This window comes from Barbus barbus (assembly GCF_936440315.1).
Source record: "Barbus barbus genome assembly, chromosome: 2".
Classification (NCBI taxonomy): Eukaryota; Metazoa; Chordata; class Actinopteri; order Cypriniformes; family Cyprinidae; genus Barbus; species Barbus barbus.
In genome coordinates this window covers 11,859,332-11,874,074 of record NC_136730.1, presented here as the reverse complement: position 1 = coordinate 11,874,074, position 14,743 = coordinate 11,859,332, and the positions used below count along the sequence as shown (strand labels likewise).

Here is a 14,743-nt window from a genome sequence, read left to right as displayed (position 1 = left end):
GGGGGAAAGGCCACAGGAATGAATGACGTCATTTTATATAAATGCGAATCATTGTGCTGATATTCCTGATGAGAGAGGCGACAGGATGTTCCTACAGAAGAGACTCTGACTCTGTCTGTCTGCAGTGTGATGTGCAAACACAAACTTAGAGATCTGTCTTCTCTAAGACACAGGTAACACACACCTACTAGAAGTTAAAATTATAATAACGTGTGACCCTGGACCACAAAACCAGTCATAAGGGTTCATTTTTTCCGAAATTGATATTTATACATCATCTGAAAGTAAATAAGCTGTCCATTGATGTGTGGTTTGTTAGGATCGGACAATATTTGGTCGAGATACAACTATTTGAAAATCTGGAATCTGAGGGTGCAAAAAAATCTAAATATTGAGAAAATCGCCTTTAAATTTGTTCAAATTAAATTCTTAGCAATGCATGTTACTAATCAAAAATGAAGTTTTGATATATTTATGGTAAGAAATTCACAAAATATCTTCATGGAACATGATCTTTACTTAATATCCTAATGATTTTTGGCATAAAAGAAAAATCGATAATTTTGACCCATACTATGTATTTTTGGCTATTGCTACAAATATACCCCAGCGACTTAAGACTTAAGAAAATGAGATAGAATTTGAATTGAACCGGCCAGACAGAATATTAAATTGGACTTTTAACTGACAGGAAATCTCAGTAAACCATTTAATTTATTAAAAATATAATAAAACATTAAATGTTTTATTTTGACAGCTATGAATACCCAGCACCTGACATGAAATTTGAGTTAATTTATTATATTATTATTACTGGTTGGCCAATATATAATTTGTGGTTTAATTATCAGCATCGGCCGTTGAGTTTTGAAGTGGGACTCCTTATTTGAACAGGGGAGACAACTTATGTTTGTAAGGAACAGATCTACAAAAAAATAAATCATTTAGGTAATAATCACAGAAATACTATATGAATAGCTATAATAAACATATATTTTATTATATTTAATGAATTCACTTAAATTTTTGGAAGTCTTCAAAATGGAGCCAAACTACGATGGAAATCCTCAAGTTGTTCCAAATAACAGAATAAATAATATAAAATAATTATTATTAGAATTTTTATTTCTTTATTTTTTTAGATATTTTGAAGAATGTAGACGGTACAGTTGACGATAGCCATTTAACCTCCGTTGTTTTTAGTTTTTCCCCCATACTATGGAAGTGAATGGCTACTGTCAACTGTTTGGTTACCCAAATGAGAAAAATAATCACATAGATTTGGAACAATTTGAGGGTAAGTAAATCATGACAGATTTTTTAATTTTTTTGGATGAACTGTCCCTTAAAACTGAACACCTAAACAGTTAAATTGTTTTTTTTTGTCATATACGACTCATGAAAATCCTCTGCTGTATGACTTTTCATCTTTTCATTACAATCCTGTGGGAATTCAGTTCAAATTCAAACTCACAAATTCAAGGAAGCCAGTTCTCTCTAACCCTGGTGAAGAAAGAGGGACAGTGAAATCCATCTCACTTAAATTCCTCATTTCCTGTTTCTGTGGAGTTTCAGCAGATGGAAGGAAGCTGTACAACAGAGAAAGAGATTGTTTGTCCCTGCCTTCACTCCTCTTTTCTCCTTATTCCTGCTCTATTTTTTATCCGCTCCGCTCTTCTCCTTGGCTTGGTTCGAGGGCGGTATGACAGCGTTAAACCGTGTGATGTGGCGAGTTGAGCGGGCCTGTTTTTGACAGTGCGTCTGGTTTGAGTTTTGTCTTTAGGGGGGTCCAGTCAGCCGAACGCCAGGTCAAACGCCGCTTTTAACCGGTCATGTGGTTTAAAGACAAATCTTTCATCCACATCTAAAGGCTTTTTCGCATTTGAACTCCTCCACACCTCGCTGCAAAAACAAGCCCAATGAAGCAGGAATACAGACTAATCTACAATCAGCGTCCCCTGAAAGCTGCAGTCACTGAGTTTACACAATAAAATGATGGTTAACACATGTCACAGAGAGCTGACGATCTCTGACCTCCCATCTCCATTATGAAAGCGTGCATTACTATTGATTCGTGCGACACGCGAGTGCTCGCTAAGACGACTCAAATCTGGTTAAGGCTGTTTGGGAGCCTGATGCTTAAAGTGAATTATGAAATAGCACTCAGTAATGTCCACTCAACGGCGTAGTGTCTTATTGACAAGTGCCTGCGCTCCACTCTTGAGCTAGCATTATACGAACATGTCAATACATTAATGCGCCCCTCCTTCATAATTTATTAAAATCTCATAAAACAAACAAGGACTGTGCAGTCGGTCAATGTACCGCCTCGAAAACTGCAGAGAGACCCAAGTGATTTCAAGCCTTTGTCATGCAACATTCAAAATGTTATTGAATAAGACGTTAGAAATCAAAACTGAAAATGTAAGCTAGGCATTTAATACATTATATGCTTTCATGTCAATAAAACCTGATACTCCAAACATGAATAATTTGTGACTACCAATAAAGCTCAGTACAACTGTCACCACTTTACAAGCACAATTAGTTCTAGCAAATATGCTTGTAAAGCTAATTGTTGTAAAATGAACCTTGAATTTCCAGAAATAAAACATAGGCTGCTCATCTACAAGAAGAAAAAAAAAAAAGATATATAACCAAAACTAGAACAAAACACGCCAACAAAAAGTCTCTGGTTGCCTATGCATCATACAATTATATATTATTATATTATATTATATATATATTCACTATGTTTTCCCCCTGTTTTGTCCTCCTCTTGTGATATGGTATGGTGTTCATCACGGGCCAACTTTGGGCAAAAAAAAAAATCTAAATATTCTGGCAGCTTCACCTAGTCCAATTTCACATTAGAGCACACAAAGAAAAAACGCGAGTTGAATGTGTATTAAAGAGGTGACTGAGGTTTGGAATGAGGAATGAGAAATGGAGTCTCATCAGCACATTACCCCCACACACATGTCTATGGTGCTAGGAATGCTGGGAATCATAAATTAGATTTAATTGCTCCTGCCTCTATCTGGATGCTGACTCAGATCTATGGGAGTCCTGGATGAGACTCACACAGCCCTTCCACTGTTAGATGAGGAGCCAGAGCGCCTCTTTACCACTGAAGTGAAGACCACAGTAGATAATAAAGCCAGTCCATCTCACGCTGCAGCCTGACTCTGTTGTTTAGGAATGTTTAGTGATGTAAAGCCTGAGAGCTTGTTGATATGAGAATAAGAGACTTTAACCCTTTTGAGACCCAACACACACACACACAAAATGTTTTGGGATTTTGTTCCTCTCACATCATTATACTGATTTGAGCATAATATATAACCTTTAACTTTTTATATAACTGCACATAGATGTTTTTCAACTATGTTATTTAAAATATTTAAATGTACTTCCTGATTTAGTACATAATTTAATAAAACTAAACTGTGTATATAATTTTATTTTTTTATTATTTTATATTTTAATAAAAATATTAATAATAATTGTATTATTTAATTAGATGATTATTATATTTTTCATTTCATTTCTCTTCTGGCATTGTCTATCAACTCTGATAAAGGATTTGAAAAATGTGATTGCTTTGGTCCACAGAAAGTGATATCCATGACAAGCCTTGACATTTACTGAGACTGAGACATGCAGGTTCTTGTCTGCTTTGTTTTTAAATAACTAAAATTAGGAAATTTATCATGATAGCTTAGGGCTATTAATAAGAAGGTTGCCAGTACAATCGTGCAGGAAAAAAAAAAAACAATTACACACAATCATTGCACCCTTGAACAAGACATTAAAGGTGGGGTACGTAATTTTTCAAAACTGAGTCGGGGCCGAGTACCAAAACAAACTTGTAGCAATCAGCAGTAAGGGGCGTGTCTACTCATGATTTGGAGGAGAGAGCGTTCAGTGAACAGCCGAACCGAGAGACAGAAAGATAGAGATGGCGGATAAAAAAAACAAAAGAGGAAAATGTCTGCGGAACGATAAGGCAAGAAGTAGGACCCGTGTAAATATCGGATCAGCTTTCCAGCGCTGGAGAGAACTCAAGGAGCAGAAGGCCTGCGATCGGATGCCGAGGTTGCTTTGTTTCTTCTCGATAGGTGAGTAACACCGTGTCTACGCCAGACGCGCCGCACCACAACAGCTAAAGCCTGTCTACACTGGACGCGATAAAGCGACCGTTGAAAATAATAAAAAAATTTGTGTCAGCACGTCATAAACAGAACGCGGCAACAGTTTCTGTCGGAGATTTGTCGCGCTGCATCCAGTGTAGACACGGGGTGCATCTCAATCAGCTCGTGAATCAGTTGATCATGTCCACGAGTCATGTCACTGGTAAGTTCCCTGACTCGTTGGGACATTGATCACTCGAATTCCAGTGACATGATTACGTACAGCGTCAACGGACAACATTGTAGAACGTCACTGCTTGAATTAATAAACAACAGACAGGACCGATCTTTTTGAAATTATTTTTTATTCTCTTTAAACACATCGTTTTGCTTTGTTGCACAGAACTAATCGTTGCCTGGCTTGCGTACATTGCGTATGTGTGGGGCGGAGCTATCAAAATAGGGGCGAGACCCTTTTGGGGTATAGGGGCGTGTTTGTTTCGGTGATTTCAAATATCAACATTGGCTTCCAGAAATCGCTTACCCCATCTTTAAACCCCAGATTACTCTATACAGACTGACCCTCTCAAAATAACATGCTATGGAAACTCACTAAATGAACATCAGTGGACTGAAAATCCCAGGCTTCAATCTTATTGTCTAGCTTTACACAACCTCCATAGCATTTACAAAGCACCACGCCGCTACGATGAAGGTCTTTGGTCTAGACGAAAAAAGTTCTAATCCAATCCACACATAAACCAAGCTAAACATGACTCTAAAATCTGTCAGAAATTATGTTCCAGGAAAAACAAGGACATTTGACCCAGTAACGTGAAACTCCATGAAAAAAATCTGTGATTTTGGACCAAACTAATTCTGACACATTTCCTGTTTTTTGGTCCTTTCTCTGCCAATATTTGAGATCTTCAGCGCTATTTTATTATTGTAGCATGGTCAATTCCAGATGTACCATGTCTAAAAAGCACCAAAAAACAAACAAACTGTGGTTACTCCATTTACAAAGGTATGTCCCCATCTAAGTGGCCAATTCTTGGACAGAATAAACTGTGATGTGGAAAAGACGTTTATTTTGAGTGCTCACATAATGCACTACTGCACCAGAATGTCATGGCATTCAGCTTCAGCCTAACCATGCATAAGCCAAACGTAAAGCAAGAATAAGTTTTGTCTTTGAGAAGTGCGATCACAAGTAAAAGTCAGTCTACTATACGGTATTATAAAAGCAGAATGGCAAAAACAAGTAATCTGAAACCTGTGAAGAGGAAAACTGAAGAAAACAGATGACCTACCGAGAACATTTCCTGAGGGAACTTCATCCAGCTCCTCCAGCTCACGGCCCATCAGCAGGTAGAGGCTGTCCACGGTACAGCAGGCCATGTGAGGGACGCTGGGTAAAACATCCGCTACTGAACAACCCCCAGGCAGCTGAAGAAAAATCCCACATCAGCATTAGGTCTCACATTACCAGACAAAACGCATGATTACACCCACCACATTTTTAAATAATTATTAAAGTAATATTTTTATCAATTATTTTAATTATTTCTAAATATAAAAATACACAATACTAATTTGAATAATAATAATAACAATAACGATGCAATTGTAAATTGTAAATAATGCATTATTATCATTATTATTATATTCAGAGATATATTATAATATATTCTGTATATTATATACACACAGTTTATATTTGTTTATATATAAAAAACATTTAAATAAGTTTAATACACCATTTAAAGAATCATCATATGCAGTAATTGTAAATATTGTAAACTGCAAATAAGATCATCATTACTATTATTACTACTCAGATATGTATTATAATACATTCTGCATATCATAATATATACATATTTGTTTATATTTTTAAATACATATATTAAAAAGATAATTTTTTATTCCAATATACTACTACTACTACTACTACTACTAATATAGTAATTGTAAAATTTGTAAATAAGAGAACATTCTTATTATTAAGAGATATAATGTGTGTGTGTGTGTGTGCGACTATATACATATACAATTTTACCATTATTATTGAAGACTCAAAAGAGCAACTGTTTCTTTATATAAATTAAATTAATTAGCCTTTTAATATTTAAAATTAAATGTGCAGCAACATGAGAAAAATATTTTTTTTCTTTTTCAATCCCAATATTTATCACAATCATTACCATTCAGCCCTGAATCACCTTTGTTTAAGAGGACACTTCGTCTCTTAATTGAGAAACGTTCTTAATGGCCAATGACGGTGGAGTTTTATGCAAATTCGACTCTGACTCTTCAATGAATGTCTCAATTGTAGAGTCTTTTAATAGTTTCTGGGTAATAATGTAATAATTAGCTCCAGACAGCTTCAAACATGTGGAAATTAATTGGAAATGAACCCGAACGAGGCAGTTAATTTACCCGAGTTCAAGTTCAGCAGGGTTAAGGATTATTAATTGTGTGATGATTATGTTATGAATTGCATTCATTCTTGGATAAGGAAACCATCAGTGGTTATGAAGACAGACATGCAGTTGCTCACCGCTCTGAGTGCCAGCGACGGGTCGTATTTGGGTCCGAGCACAAACACCCTTTGGCCTTTTCTGACGACACCGCTGTAGACTCGTGCAAAAGCCACAAAATGCTCTTTGTTATCCTCCTCGACTGTAGTTTTGACCGAAAGAGCCTCTGTCTGCGCACACAGAGCATCTGCGGGACAAAGTTGATGTACAGTGGTGGCCAAAATTATTAGAACACCAGTATTTTCAGCAGCTAAAAAAAGGTTTTAAGTCAGTTATTTCTATCTTTTACTGTAGTGTGTCAGTAGGAAATATAATTTTACATTTCCAAACATTCATTTTGCCATTAATTGTAATAATCCAGTGAGATTTTTAGTTTGTTTCACGCAGAGATCTGATCTGATCATAATCCAGTCACTGTAAAAAATGACCGTGATTTTAACGGTAAAAAACTGTGAAAATGCTACAGTAAAAATCTGTTAAATGTTAACGGTAAGTGCCAGTAAAATTTACAGGAAAACACGTAAACTGACGTTCCCAGAATTCCCTGCATTGCATTTCAAATTTTGTTTGAATTTGATGGTTTTTCTTTGAAATAACTATGTTTCTTCTTAATTGTTTCTTATCAGTTATGTTTATTAGGGTTGTATGTTACATCTAATGTTGTTAAATTAATGTTTATTGCATATTTCAGTTTAATGAGTCTCACCATGATGGTGTTTAGTGCTTGTGTGAATGACACTGTGCACCTTCTGTATATGTTATTATTTAAAAGCTGCTTGTGATGGGCTTTGGTTCATCATGTGACTTTCTCATCACCACCTGCATTTGGTGGTTATCAGTGTATTTCAAAGGTACAAAACAGATTTCAGTACTTCAATAGTTTGTTATATTAACATTGTATCAGTTAACGAAATTACGGCATTTAACTGTAAATTTAAGTTAACTACAGCTGCCAGTTTTTTACCGTAAATTTGACAGATTTTTTTTACAGTGTGGAGTGACATGAAGAAACAGAACAAACTGAGGCAGACTAAATCCAGAAGAACTGTGGCAACATCTCCAAGATCTCCAACCTGCAAAGCTATAAACTCTGCACAAGTGCACCGAGGGCAAAAGCTGCTATAAACACATAAGATAATCACACCAAATGTTGATTTAATTTAATTAATAGAAGTTCATTGATAAAGAAAATCTATTTATGACATTATTTTTGACAGCATCCTCATTTTACATTTTAAAACTTTTTAAGAGTTCTGTAGCTTTGCAGGGAGGTTTCTTGAAGCATCTTGGAGATGTTGCACAGTTCTTCTGGATTTAGTCTGCCTCATTTTGTTCTGTTTCTTCATGTCACTCCAGACAGACTGGATGATGATCAGATCAGATCTCTGTGTGGAGCAAACAAAAATCTCACTGGATTATTACAATTAATGGCAAAATCAATGTTTGGAAATGTAAACTGATATTTCCTACTGACACACTACAGCAAAAGATAGAAATAACTGGCTTAAAACCATTTTTTAGCTGCTGATAATACTGGTGTTCTAATAATTTTGGCCACCACTGTATCAAATAAAGAAGTCTCCAGGTACAATCAAAGTATGAAATAGACTTATCATGATAGTTTAATGGTACAGAATTTGCCTTAGGAAATATAGCCTGTGACATGCAAGCTCAAAGACAGCTTATTTACTCTTTCACTGTCACACATGCAGCACTGAAGGGGTTAAACTCTTGCCTGTGACGGCACCGCTGGCCAGGGCCGCTAGGGTTGAAGCCCCTCCAGCATCAGCTGACCCGGGGTTTTCTGCGCTCTGATTGGCAGCTTGTCTCTCTGCGTGCCGTTGCCTGGCCGGTTCCCTTCTCTGGGCGATCTCCTCCTGAGTCAACGGCCTGGAGGTACGAAATCATGACAAACCATAATGCACGGTTATGAACCGCACTTGGCAAGATCACAACTGGACAGTGGGAGATACAACTGCGGGCTATAGTGTTTTCTCTGCACTTTATTACAGGCTGACCGAGTCACCTGTTTGGGGATTCACTAGTCAACCTCTCATATATAATTGTGTGATGTGCCTAGCTAAAGTAATCAGTGCTAAATAGGTGTTTAAAAACAATGAATTAGCCAAACAGTTAATAAACAAACATGCAAAAACATAAGTTCAGAAAATTACAATTTTTTACTGAAACAATCTGTCTATTTGTATGTATAATTGCAATAATTAGCCCAAGATGATTAGCTAATATGAGTAAATAGCAAATATGAGGAAATAAATTTGAAATGAAGCCAAATGAGGCTATTGAAAAAATAAAACACCAACATTTATCAATTAAAAGATTATTATTATTAAATTGCAATTTGAATATAAAATTGAAAGGAAATTAAAATGACAAAATTACAATTATGAGAAAAATAGAATACAAGAAGAATACAAATTACATTTTATATTCAGATTACAATTCAACTTCCTGTTGGATATATCTGATTCAATTCCAACACATGAATTGCACATTTTAAAATTTGCTCAACCTTGGTAATAAATCGTTGCACAATTTTGTCATTTTATAGCATATTATTATTACCGTATTTGAATGGCAAATATAATGATGCTGAACATGGATGTAGGCCATGTTTTAGCCTCTATTTAGCAGTAGCCCCTCACTGAAGAACAAAGATCCAGGGGGCGGGGTTGGATCCACATCTAGGGCGTGGAGATAGTAGGTTTAGGGGTGGGTTTAGGGATCAGGGGGTGGGGACGGGTAGGTTTAGGTATATGTAAGGTGGGAGGAGTTGGATCTAGATCCAACCACACACCTTGGATCTTGTGTTCTGCAGTGAGGGCCATCTCCTATTTAGTGCAAATTTTATGGTCAAATAAATTAAATCATTCATGGAACATGGGGGGAAAAAAATATTTCTAACTAACTACAGTGTCTTAATGTAACATAAAACCTTAAAGAAATAGCCAAGACCCCCAAAAGACTTTTTGCACAAGCCATTATCACAGACATCCAATTTCAACAGCAGAGATAAGTGAACTGATTCAAGAATTTCTATTTCAAAAAGAAGCAGACATGCCATTACAAGAACAAAAGGAGCTACAGACAAGCTTTAAATAGAACACCAAACTCTTACAATTGTTTGAGATATAAATTGCTCAAAGTCAAACTGGACCGAAAGGAAAACTGGCTCAGTTCTAATACACCAAAAATATACCAACAAGATTAACATAGCTTGAAACTAGCCCACATAAAACATTAATAATGTGCTTTTATGCTGCTAAGCAGTAGATCCAACAGAAGATTTAAACCATGTTTACTTCCAAACCGCTGCCACATATATTAAGGACTCATCTAAAGCAGAATGATGACTCCATCTGAGGAGATGACAGAAGAATGCTGCTTACAGACTATAAACAAATCATAAAGGAGGACGCTGCAAGAGGAACGTAACAGCCAGCTACTGTGACTTCTTTTTCTTTACATCTAAATATAGATCCTATGTAGTTACACGGCATACTTGCAGCAATTGGTTGGAAGACATTGACAGAGAAATGATTGTGAAGTTCATCGAGTTTACTTTTTATGACTCTGCAAAATACTTGCCAAACAAGCTGTAATTGGTAACAAAAGTTTCAGCTCAGTATTGACCGAAGCGATGCTTGTACTGTAGTATGGCTGATTCAAGAGAGTTACGATTCTTATGAATTTGTAAAAAAATAATAATAATACAATTAAATTAAAATTAGTAAAAAAATAAAAAAAATCAATAAATAAAAATTAAATTAAAAATTAAATAAACATTGTCACTATAGCGATTAGCTAGTGTGGGACCAAACTTAAGCATATTTTTCCCATAAATAATTAAATAAAAACTTGAGTACAACTTGGGTATCAGGGTCTAAAAGTTGGCGTTTGTGTCTCTAATGCTAAAGAAGTAATGGAACAAAGTGTACCTTATTCATGGAAAGTGCAGGCTGTAACTTCAGAGTCATAAACAAAGCTAGTTACGATGATAGAACACTGCCATGCTGAAATATTAATCACACATTTGGGATGCATAAATTACATTAAAACAGGACACAGTCCAGAGGAAAAGTCAAGTCCTCTACTTTAAAAGCTATTATTTTTTTATTTTTAAATAACAGTGCAATAGCAACTACAATTGCGAAATCAACCACAAATAAACTGTTTTAGGTCTTAAACACACTCAATAGGTTTTTACCCACTTTCCACTTTTTCTTTTCTTCTTTCAACTTCCGCTCCATTTAGTATTATTTCAATCATGTTGCGCGTGTCAAATGTTTCATTTCAGTCCTTCTCCGAATCGTCATGTTGTCCATTTCAAAGGTCTGAATGTGTCGCTTATATTGGCAATAATGGAAACAGCATGAAGCTCATTTACAAGCTCGGCCACTGTGGTCATGAAGTAATGGGTACAGAACATTACAGTGAAGTCTTTAAAAACCACAAGAGGGATTGTTTTTTAATACTCTCAAGGGAAGAAAAAAAAAACGATAGAGGAATGGAAATATAAATTGTTTCTAAAGCTGTACACATAACACAATCTACTCACAAAACACACTTCATCAGACATTAAACTACACAGAAAACAACTCTTATGGAAATCTGCCAAATTCAATATCTGCATTTTACACAATTGTCTTTTATAAAAATAATTAGACATATTACTAACTCTTGGGCTCAAGACGACCAAAGTACACAAATCTGACCAAATTACCATTGTTGTATCTAATACAATTAAAAATAGAATTATTAATAATGTAAACATCTGCATGCTTACACATTTTTCAAATAAATTGATATTGAAATTAGCATTATCACCAATCTAAAGCTAATTTGCTCATATTTATTTATGTCTGCGCATATGAGCACTGAACAGCCCAACCAATTTTCTGCCTACCGACTGCCTTGTGCCATTAATAAAAACACCCGGCACCAGCAGCCAATCAGACGAGCCAACATATTAGCGTTCCATGCAGGGCATGTGTAAGAGTGGCTGACAACACTCCCACACGCCAAATCACATACCACATACCACACACACACACACACACACACACACACACACACTGACCCACATTGATCATTGCTATGGCAACCCCAAAGGTGGAGGAATGCATTTGTGCTTTGCAGGTTTACTGATGCAGTTCATTCAATTGGAAAAAAGGAGAGAAAACTAGCAGACCTGACCCGAGTATATGTCATCCGTGTGCCATTCAATTCCTCAAAGTGAACTGAGGTGACAGGCTGGATGTAAAATCTGAACCGAGGAATAATGAACAGAAAGAAATGCATAACTACTTGTATTTTCTTGTTTAAATACGGCAAAATATATATTTTTTTTTGAATTGCCAAAATATACTCCCATTCAAAAGTTTGTTTAAATCATTCTAATATGCAGTTTTGCTGCTGAAAAAAACATTTATTATTATTATCAATGTTGAAAACAGTTGTGCTGCTTAATATTTTTTGTGGAAAATGTGATACATTGTTTTTAAGACCCTTTGATGAATATAAAGTTTAAATAGAACAGCATTTCATGAAAAACACTATAAATAAATATAAATGTCTTGATAAATTTTCTTGCTGAAAAAATTCAATAAAAATAAACAATACTGATCCCAAACTTCTAAACAGTTATGTATATAGGCAATTCATATATATTTATTTATTTATTGTTATTTTTTATTTATTTACTTATTTTATTTTATTTTTTAGGTCAATTCAATAAATTAAATCAATCCGGTTAATCAATCTGGTTTAGCGGATGAAAATTTTGCCTCTGGCTAAATCTAGTACAATGCATTAAATGGAAACGTTTATGTTAAAAACTGAAAACTGTCCCTTTCCAAATTAATAAACTCAACCACTTCGATTCAAATTCACACCAATGCAAACGTACATCTAAAATTCTGGAAACATGGACATGAAGGAATTGTATTTAGACTACAAGTCAGTCTAACGGGTATCCAAATAAACCCTTCAATACAAACAAGACATAAAAATATTATTATTAAAATGTAATATTCTCTCATGCAAACAGAGCAAGCAAACACCCGTTTCCTCCTGGCATTTTTTTTGTAAAACTCACAAAACTCACTCAACAGAAGCCTCTATCAAATCAAGACGAAGGATCAAATGAATTACAAGTAGCAGTGCTGCTTTTGCCAAAGTCTCCCTCCAGCACAGGATATCTGGGTTTGCTTAAATAACACTGTTTTGATATGTAAAGGCTGGAACGGTGCCTTTAAAATGTGGGTCAGGGTATAACGCTAGCAGCTGCTGCCGTCACCAATTTACAGGCTGAAATCCGAGATGCATTGTGGTCTAAAGGAACGCTTTATGTCCATTTTCTCAGCCTCTTTGTGTTTGCAATGCCCTCTTCTCTTAGGTTTATCAGCTCACTCCAAAGGGTCAAAGGTCAGCTGATGCGGGAGCGTCTACATGCATTTGATGCTATCAGGATAATGTGCTTATGGATGATCATGTATATATATGATGTTTTGAAAGAAAATATGAAAGGAAAGCTCATTTACAAGCTAAAAGCTGTACTCACAGGAGATGATGTCATACTGTGAGTACATCCCCCCCACCCCTTCACTCAGAGCCAAGAAAACAAATATACGGGTGCTTCTTTAAATATGGGCACTTTTGGCCCAGAGAAATGAAACTCCCTTAAATAACCTTTTCAAACTCACTCATTTATTTTAGTTGTCTACAAACACTGTCCAACAGTTCATGCACCATAGGAGAATTTTCTTTTTCTTTTTTTAATTCTACCTAAACTGCAATGAACAAGCATCGTTCCCATCTCAAACCACCACTAATTCTACAACGGAAATGACAATTTAAGCATTTTTAGAAAACAGCCAACTCATTTGTCTTGCTAAGTCTAACTTCACAACTAGGATTTTATTTATAGTAAAAATAAAAAAAAATAAAAAAATAAATGATATGTTGACATGTTCACACATTGGAAATAGTATACAATCATTTTAAAATGTATGCATTTACATTGGTGAAAATATTTTATAATTATTTTCTAATATATAATTATATATTAGGAAATAAATAAAAATATATTAATTATAATACATTATAATTATATTTATTTTCTAATATTCATCTCAAGAAATATGTGCTCTTCCCTGACAAATGAAAATGAGTCATAAATTGTGAATGGATACAGAGTGATACAGAAATAAACAACAATATATTATCTTTATTTAAGGGCTGAGCAAGTATTTATATACAATAATCACATTGAAAATCAGTTCATTCAATTAGATTAGCTTAAATCTACATCTACATAATATCTATAAAAAAATGCCTGTAGTGTGTGAAGCACAGAGACTCCACAGACATGAGACAGAAAAGAGATCATCTCAGGTCAGGGAGAAACTTTATGCCAGGATACCCTGATGTTGACTGCTTTAAGCTTAGAAAAAACATCAGAGAGAGAGAGAGGGAATGGGAAAAAAAAAATATAGACAGCAAGAGAGAGTGTCTATCTGGAGAAAAGGAGGGTGTGATGCGACTGAGTACAACAGAGAGTGAACACAAGCAAACAATGAAGATAAAACAAACACAGTAAAGAGCCACTGGGAGCCACCCAGCTCCTCTCTGAATCTCTTCCTCACACTCGCCATGGAGGAGAAGCAGGGAGCTGGCGGTCAAGGCCGAAATACAGTGGCATATTAACCACAGCATTCTTGATTGAAGGAAACAGTATGATGTTAGACTGAATAAACAGGAGTACATTACCGCGGCCCAACTATTTTTCCGTTCACAAATCACACTCATCCCTCGATGGCTCTAGCAGACCCAAAGGAAATGGAGTTGATCTCCATCGAGCTAGACGTCGTTCGAAACACACGGAGTAGAAGGTATTTAAGCATCAAAAGTGGCGAGGGAAATTGGCATTTGAAAACCACCGTGCTAATTCCAGCTCAAACTGTCGGTCTCTTTCAGTCAGCAGAAAAGGTGTTTTGATGGCGCTGGGAAGAGAAGTCGTTTGGCACATATTCAGGGGTGCTGTTCGCA

The 14,743-nt window shown here is 35.6% G+C and overlaps 1 protein-coding gene across 2 annotated transcripts in view; it reads right to left on the bottom strand.

Annotated features, from left to right (window-relative positions):
• Positions 1-14,743, bottom strand: part of LOC306879874 (elongation factor-like GTPase 1) — a 108,588-nt gene that overhangs the window by 60,194 nt on the left and 33,651 nt on the right. For both annotated transcript variants that reach the window (XM_079433098.1, XM_079433099.1), the window contains exons 13-15: positions 8,412-8,566; positions 6,697-6,863; positions 5,447-5,582 (exon numbers count right to left, since the gene is read on the bottom strand). In XM_079433098.1, coding sequence (XP_079289224.1) covers positions 5,447-5,582; positions 6,697-6,863; positions 8,412-8,566 — 458 coding nt within the window. The remainder of the gene's footprint in view (positions 1-5,446; positions 5,583-6,696; positions 6,864-8,411; positions 8,567-14,743) is intronic.